At 45.3% G+C, this 8,192-nt stretch overlaps 1 protein-coding gene across 1 annotated transcript; it reads right to left on the minus strand.

Annotated features, from left to right (window-relative positions):
• Positions 1-3,725: 3,725 nt before the first annotated feature.
• On the minus strand, positions 3,726-7,627 carry glo1 (glyoxalase 1). The gene is made up of 6 exons (XM_034529663.1): positions 7,464-7,627; positions 5,538-5,620; positions 5,181-5,321; positions 5,025-5,092; positions 4,621-4,710; positions 3,726-4,173 (listed from the first exon to the last, which is right to left on the minus strand). The coding sequence occupies exons 1-6, from the start codon at positions 7,530-7,532 to the stop codon at positions 4,082-4,084; spliced, it is 543 nt and encodes a 180-aa protein (XP_034385554.1). The 5' UTR covers positions 7,533-7,627; the 3' UTR covers positions 3,726-4,081.
• Positions 7,628-8,192: the final 565 nt, after the last annotated feature.

Here is an 8,192-nt window from a genome sequence, read left to right on the forward strand (position 1 = left end):
AGAGCCGAGGCCCCGTGGTCCAGCTCTTTGTCACCCAGTCATTCACTCAACACACAACCATTTCAAGGCAGCCTTGACGGGACAGAGGAACGCTGCAGGTTCTGGGGCTGACAAGGATTCAATCATCAGCCAGATCAGGGTTGTGTTGGTGGTGGTGGAGGAGGAGGAGGAGGAGGAGGAGGAGGAGGAGGAGTTGACAGACTAAAATAATAATGATGTGGCTGCTTCCGGATTCTCGGTGGACACCAGTCAGTTTTTATTACTGTAATGTCAGTTAAATCTAGACCCCGAGCACAATTATTTCGAGCAACTCAGCACAGTTGGTTATGCGCTTCTGTGAATAACACCTGACTTCAAATTTCTCCGGTCTTCAAGCATAAGCACACTCCCAGAGAGAGATGTGAGCTTATGGGCATTGTTTTTAGGGCATGGGTCTCAAACTCGCAGCCCAACGGGATGTTTTGTGGCCCCATACTTGACATCAAAGTTTAGTGTTAGTGCGACACTTTCTTCGGCTAAAGTAGTTTACGGTTACGCTTTCTCCAGCCGACGTGCGTGACATCCAGCCCCCCATAATTCGGCGCGCACGGCGTAAGTGCAGCGTTCCATTTTCAAACACTTTCATCGGATTGACATGAACGCTCAACACGGAAGTATCGCATCCAAATGTCGAACACTTTCTTCGGCTAAAGTGGCTTAGTGGTACGCGTTTGAGTACTCTGGCAGCAAGGAGTAGACAAGAGAAGCCCATGTTCTGAAGAACATTCTGAAGAACCCGTTCAACTGTTCCTGTTCTGAAGAACCCGTTCAAACGTTTATGTTCTGAAGAACCGTTCCTGTTCTGAAGAACATTCTGAAGAACCCGTTCAACCGTTCATGTTCTGAAGAACATTCTGAAGAACCCGTTCAACTGTTCCTGTTCTGAAGAACCCGTTCAACCGTTTATGTTCTGAAGAACCGTTCCCTGTTCTGAAGAACATTCTGAAGAACCCGTTCAACCGTTCCTGTTCTGAAGAACATTCTGAAGAACCAGTTCAACCGTTCATGTTCTGAAGAACCTGTTCATGTTCTGAAGAACATTCTGAAGAACCCGTTCAACCGTTCCTGTTCTGAAGAACCCGTTCAAACGTTTATGTTCTGAAGAACCGTTCCTGTTCTGAAGAACATTCTGAAGAACCCGTTCATGTTCTGAATTGTTCTTAATTAAAATTGAGAAGATTGGATCAGACTGGATCAGACTCCAAAAAAAAAAAGGCAATTAAATGTTGCCTTGTTAGCCTTGTTGTTGCATAATCAAACAAAAATGATAAAAAACTTGTTCATAAAAATTAAGAATCCAATTAAAATGCTGTTATTGTATTCCGAAATGATGACAAATTAATAACACAATTTGCTAATCATATTATGCATATTAATGTTCCCTTGGCGATGAATCACAACATGGACCCACCGTGACTTGGTTAAGAGTACCCTCTAGTGGTAAAGAAACCCAAAATCATACAGGGAGAGATATCTTTTACGCTGAGACGTCAAGCAGTCACAATACAGGCCCAAATCTGGGAGAAAACACAGATTTTTTTACTACTGATACTGAAGCCATCACATATTCCTGATATTTCTTTGTGACTCATAATTAAGGCCTGAACATCATTATGACTTGAGACTCCAGGAAGGCACCGCACCCAGCCAAGAAATATTATTTCCCCTACAAGAACGAGCGAGAGAGAAAATTAAAGCGTCATCCCACAAAGAATTCAATTAAATACTAAGCCGACAGAAAGATATGAAAGCATATTATTACGCCACAGAACATCAGGAAAGATTTCATAAATATGATTTAAGGTAACAACAGAATAGCTCAGGTTCCCATTAGGCATTAGAAGATTATGTATTAGAAGAAATATTGGAAAAAATACCATAAATAAACCTTATTTAATATAAATATAAATTTGTAAGAAAGAATAAGTATGTAGAAATAAGTTAAAGACACATACAGAGGGAAGTGTATCAATGTACTTGTAGATATAAACTCAATGCGAGGTCGGATGAAGGGTTTCAAGTCAAGGTCAACGTGTAGACCGTAACGGAGCAATACAGTCTGGGGGTCACCTTATGACCTAATGTTACCACGGATACCAAATTCCACGGTGATGCATCCAGGTGTTTGTCGAGACATTTCACTCAAAAAACTAAACTACCCACCTCGTGGTGGCCCGAGAGGAGTCCAAGGGATTCATCCTCTGGGGATCATCAAGGCTTGTTCCAAATTTCATTGCATCCAATAGTTTTTGAGATGTATAATTAAATTCTTGACCCAATGTGGTGCAACGGCCAACCAACAATTGCATTAAAAGGTCGACAGAGTTCTTTCACTGTTGTAATAAAATCAGACTAGTGATGGAGCACATTAGAACCAGCCAGTGCACAGTGAAGATGGACTTGAGACGAGCTCTCGGTGAATCCTGTTCACCCCCCCTCACAAGAATTCTTGGTCCCCCAGAAGTGACGTACCACCGTACCGTTGGCTCTCTTCACATAAACGAATCCAGCCTCCATACGAAGAAAGCCTGTCGGCCCCCCGGTGGTGACCAAACCCCGGCGGTGCCCAATTTAAGGACGAGGCATTAGATCCCTGATTTCCGTCCAAACGGACCAATCAGAGCAGTGCGTAGAAGCAACAGTCAGCGTCGTTCACGTTGGCTTCCACCAAAACACACTCACAGATCCTTCAATCGGGGTCAAAAGGTCGAGACACAGTTCCCGATCGACAGACGAATATATGCGTCGTTTCCTTTGCACATTTATCTGTAGATTTGCATAATATTTTGTCGAGAAGCGGGAGCTTCGTGCCCCTGCTGCAGAGCAACAAAGAAACAAAGATATTCCTGAGACGACTTCAGGGGAGCCATGAAAGACCCCATTCTGGCTTCAGCCATTCGACATGCATATTCAAAGACTTACTAAAAATCATTTCTAACTGCCGCACGTAAAAAAACTAAACAGATAGATTTTAGAGATCACGAACACACCTCGATTGGTCTTTATATGTACTTAAGATGTCCACAAAGGAAGCCTATATTGGGAACATTTTCCAGCACATTCATGGCCCTGAAGCAGCAGGAACTGTATTGTATTGCTTTAATCCCCTTTGGGACAGTGCAGAACTAAAGTCACATTGTTCCCCGGCCTTTGTAGCCCCCGACTTGGTGGACAGAATGAAAAGCAGGTGGCAAAGATCGGAAATGTGTCTCGCTGCTTTGGAGAGCGAGCGTGTTGTCGGAGGCAGACGGGCCTCGCTGGAAGTTTGGTTCACATTAACTTTGTGTAACTTGGCCAAAATGCTCTCAGAACAGAACGCATGTAAAAATGCACCTTCATACTTTATGTATGCTTCAAAGAAAAAAAGATTGCTGAACATTATCATAAGATCGCAACAGCTCATGTCACGGTTTGGGTTTGAGAGTTCATCCAAACGTAAAGCCAGACACTGAAGCGCGTGTGTAAACACTCATTTCTTTCAGATTGGACTTTAGAATAATTCATTGTGAAAACATTTGTAACTCACCTGTAAATCACATTCTTCTCGACTGAAATGGGATCAAAAACACAGGTGAGGTGATTATTGCTCGCCTTAATCTGAATAGTCCACTGCCCTTTAGTGTTTGCTACTTTTTTTTTTTGCCTCCACTCTACAAAAGAAAATAAAAAATAAAATCACAAATTCATTGTCGTTTAAACGGTGACTTTTCACATTTATTATACAGCAATACCTGCGTTTATTTTCCGCATCACTTTGAAGACACATACAAACGATGGTAGACGAACCCACAGCTACACAAAGTAGTCGCTGTCCAGAGGAATTAACTCGGGTCGCTCTAATCTATTTGCCGGCCCGTGGCACGGCACACCGACGCCGCTGTGCCAAGTGAACCGGCTCCACCCACCCCCCGCCCCCCCCCCCCCGCCCCCAGCTCTCCGGCGCGCGTTACTAAATTCTTCCTTCGACTCAGACGACCCGCTTGCTGAAGCCGCAGCAGGTCGGGCTGGTCACGCCGCAGCGGGTGGCACGCTGTCAGAGCTTTTAGGAGGTAATGGACACCATGTTGTTCGGACTCAGGATCTCGATCCAGTAGCCATCAGGGTCCTGAACGAAGGCCAGACCTTTCATTTTACCTGAGGAGAAGATGAGGGGGATGTTGTCAGAATAAAAGATACACCAAGAATACACTGCAGTTCATGCAGGTGCTTTCTGTTATGTAATGAGGCAGTACGCGGAAAGCTATTGGCAGTCCATACAGTATATCAGGACAATACATAGTTCATATCTTTTGTTAATTTACAAATACTTTTGGATCATCTGTTGAGAGCTGCATACAGCAAATGCATTGCTTTAATACATCTTGGGGTGGCGCGAACGAAACACGCACAAGTCTTGGTAGATTCTTTCAATTATAACATTACCTGTGAGAAAGCAAACATTGTTCACCTCTACTGTAATTCGAATCAAGACGTTTCAACCCCAATTTTTGGTTATTTACCATTTTGGAGTGTTTAGGCCAACTGAAGAGGGGACGTGGCGAAAAGAAAGAAAAGGAAGGTCACAAACATGTCGCGTCTTACCGTCGTCTGGCTTCTTCACAAAAGTGACTCCTTGCTCCTCAAACAGTTTGCAGGCTGCATAGACGTCAGGAACGGCGATCCCAATGTGTCCTGTTAAGCAAACAAGAGACCGGTCACAATAAAGCCACACCGCAGCCTTCAAACAGCACACAGTAGTAAAAAGGAATACATGACAGATGAATTGGCACTGTATGAATTAAAAAAAAAAAAAAAGGAGATCAAGACTGCTAAAATGTTTAATCATTTTACTGCGTGCTCCCAAATTTAAAAGACCATGCAGTAATATATTAGATGCCTTCGTACAAGAAAACTCTCGTGAAACAATAAAGTCTGGAAATTGGAAGTCACTTTTCAACATACATACATCTTCCCTGTCTGTTTATTAAACAGGGAAGCAAACTTACCAAAGCCACGTGGATCTGAGTTTCCGTTGTGATAAGACTGGCTCTCATCAGCCTCAGAGCCCCAGTTACTAAACGACAGGAGGGTTGGGGACAAAAAGGTAAGAGAAGAAATGAAGAGGCGAAAGGAGGAGCAGCGAGTAAAACGAAGACCCTTACTGCGTCAGCTCAATGGTGGCTCTTCTGGAGAAGGTCCAGGCCGTCTTCTCCTTCACATCTGTTGGAATCTCCTTCTTGTCCTCGTAGCCCAGGAAGTAGAGTGAGAACCGCATGGAGGGGAAGTCAAACTTCTGCATGAGCCTGGGAAAAAAAATAAAATAAAATGTTGGCACCCCAGAAAGAAAGCCCCTACACACTTTAGCCACCGAGTCCAGTTTGTGTATGGGAGACGTGCTCAAAGCGCACACAAACGCAGAAAAAGCTGCACAAATTTGCATCGTGTCACTTTTTGGGAATGCTTTGTTGCAAAGTGGAAATACAGATTCGTCGACCCCGACGCCCACACTACATACTCACGTCATGCCGAGGATTCTAGTGTAGAAATCCAAGGACTTGACTGGATCCTTAACCCGCAGCATAGTCTGCTGCATCATGAAATCCTAAAGAAAACAAACAAACACAATAACAGAGCTTTAGAACACTCAAAGTGAAATGGTTAATTTCAGTGGCTCTAAGCGGCGTGAAGTAAAAAAAAAACATTTGCTTGCGAGGTACGTCGTTCCCTGTTGGCCGTGCTTGAATTCCAGCGGGAGGGAAATTTGTATCCTGGCACACACTTACGAAAAAAAAGAGGGATCGCAGCCAAACTCCACTGCTGTGCAACCAGCCGCATATAATAATTCAATGATCGCCACATTTATAGTTATGCCTCGCGCCAGGCCTGCTTGGACTTTCTTGTTTTCTATGCAAAAAAACAAACATGCCGTGACGGGGACGAAGCCTGATCAGGTCCTAGAATTTGTCCGAAACCCTTTGTGAGCCAATAGTGACAGCAATGCTTTTCACAATGGCTTGTTGCTTGTAGGTTGCAGGTACATGTCAAGAGTCCTGCTGCGTGCCCATGGATGGGGTCAGAAGTGTCACGTGCATTTGGATTGTCAGAACAGATACGATGGGGGGAGGGGGGACGGGGGGGAGACCATCTCATGAATCACAGCTTACATGGGTCAAATTTAGGTGAGTCTTGTTTTTCACCCCCTTCTCTGGATCCTGATGTTGCGTGTGAGTGCGAGAGCGGGTGCATTTCACAGTTGAGCGTTATCTCCGTGGGTTAGCAAGCGTTCCCCTTTCCTGTGTGGTAAAACATCAACCGACAACGCAGCCATAGGACCCCCCCCCCCACTGCTGCAGCATTATCCAGTTCCCCATGCAGACCACGTCCACACGAAACAGTTGCAGGTCTTCCGCCACCTTGTCGCTAGATTCATGACCCCTGGCAGAGTTCCACTAAACTCCAAGAGGGTCCACTGGGATGACACAGAAGTGGTGCGTTCAGTTCCACTGTTGCAACTCTGGTTGTGTGGGAGGAACTTAAAGCAAACAAACAAACAGAGAAGTGGATCATGACGCAACAGAGGGGGTTACACGGCTGTCTGTGTTGTGAGGTCTTTCATTCATGACAACAACTCTCATCAGATGTGGACTTAGCTCTGGGATTGTGCTCACACTTCATGAGGGGGGCCCACGTGCTTGGAAGTCTTAAGGTGGACTTTTGATGGGTGTAAATAACCACCAGAGCAAATATTTAGAAGGAAGCTGTTACAAATTCACTAGAAGTTCAACTTGGGTTTAAAACACATGGGTGTAGAATATGGGGGGGGGGCTCCAGTGTCCTGGCAATTAGGGAAATATGGCGTCATGGGCCTGTCCCTGAGCAAGTGTGTGTTGTTTACAGTAGTGTGTGTGTGTGTGTGTGTGTGTGTGTGTGTGTGTGTGGCTAGAAATATATAACTTATATAAAAGATAGAACAGACAGAGTTAGCGTGGGCAGTTTGTGCTCGCGACACCGCCTACGTTAGCCGTCCGCCTGCGTCACGCCACAGCACATGAGAGGATACGTTACTCTGGTCCGGCTTCGCCTAACGACCAACTCACGGGCCGTTTAGTGATATTTAACGTAAGTTACTTGTTGTCGCGTCTCAGCTTCGCTAACAAGTTAGTAACGAGTGCAGCTGAAAGTTAGCTAGCTTACAACAGCCTGCGATATAAAAAAGTAATACAAAAAAAACCCACCGAACATTAGTGACCTTAAGCGGCTACGGCGCCACAGCATTCACCGTAAACATCGGCTAACGTGTTTCCCCCCCCCCTCGTCGCACAATCCCGGAGGAACGTCGCTGTCCGACAATGGACGCAGCGAGCGTCTCGTCCAGCCGTCGGGTTGAGCGGTTGGCTTCGGCTGCCTTGGTAGAAGTTGAACAAAAGGGCCGACAGCAGACGTACCTTGGTGATCGGGTCTCCATCTTTGCAGGCCGATGCCGCTGCCTCGTCCGACAGACCTTTGTCGCTCATGTTCGCCAACAGACTGTAGAAGAGCTGGACCGCAGCTCTGCGAGGAGGACTGACAGGGAGCGGTACTCAGCTGAGGGAACTTTAACAGAAACCCTTTCCGGTACCGGATTTCAAAATAAAAGCCGCGCTTCGGAGCACATCGGAGAAGCAGACTTCATTTGCATTACAGGGCAGGGCTGGTGGGCTTATCGACCCTTCAACAGAACTTCCCCTTCATAATGGCTCACGCAGTGCTCGTTGAATCTATGCATGTTCAAACCGGGCTGAATGCTTTGACGTGTTGCTGCATGCAGGAATCTTGTGACTGTGAGCAATGCATTTAGTTATGTTTTCTTCTGGCATTATGATTAAGACTGATAATGAGGATGTGGAGTTGAAGAGTGAGAGAGCCTTCACTGGCTTTATTTACAGACTTTGCTAATTTACACAATCCTTATGTGCAGGTGGTGACTATTTGCCTGATGAGGTTAGTTCTCAGTTAGGAAAATACATCCCCCGAAAGTTTGCGGAAGGTAATAAAAAAACACCCCAGTAACTTTAACTTAAGGTTAGGAAAATATGGCCATAAACCTTCACAGAATGTGAGGAAAACCACATCTAAGTGTGACATTTAGATAAATAAGATACTTGTCTGAGGCTAAACTCGGGCCTTACTCTTAC

The sequence above is a fragment of the Cyclopterus lumpus genome, chromosome 3 (genome assembly GCF_009769545.1).
Source record: "Cyclopterus lumpus isolate fCycLum1 chromosome 3, fCycLum1.pri, whole genome shotgun sequence".
Lineage (NCBI taxonomy): Eukaryota > Metazoa > Chordata > Actinopteri > Perciformes > Cyclopteridae > Cyclopterus > Cyclopterus lumpus.

Excerpts from the sequence above, each read along its gene's own strand:
- glo1 (XM_034529663.1), bottom strand. The coding sequence starts at position 7,532 with ATGAGCGACAAAGGTCTGTCGGACGAGGCAGCGGCATCGGCCTGCAAA. Across the intron at positions 5,621-7,463 it reads ATGGAGACCCGATCACCAAG|GATTTCATGATGCAGCAGAC; the intron begins GTACGTCTGCTG and ends TGTTTTCTTTAG. Across the intron at positions 5,322-5,537 it reads ACTAGAATCCTCGGCATGAC|GCTCATGCAGAAGTTTGACT; the intron begins GTGAGTATGTAG and ends TTTTTTTCCCAG.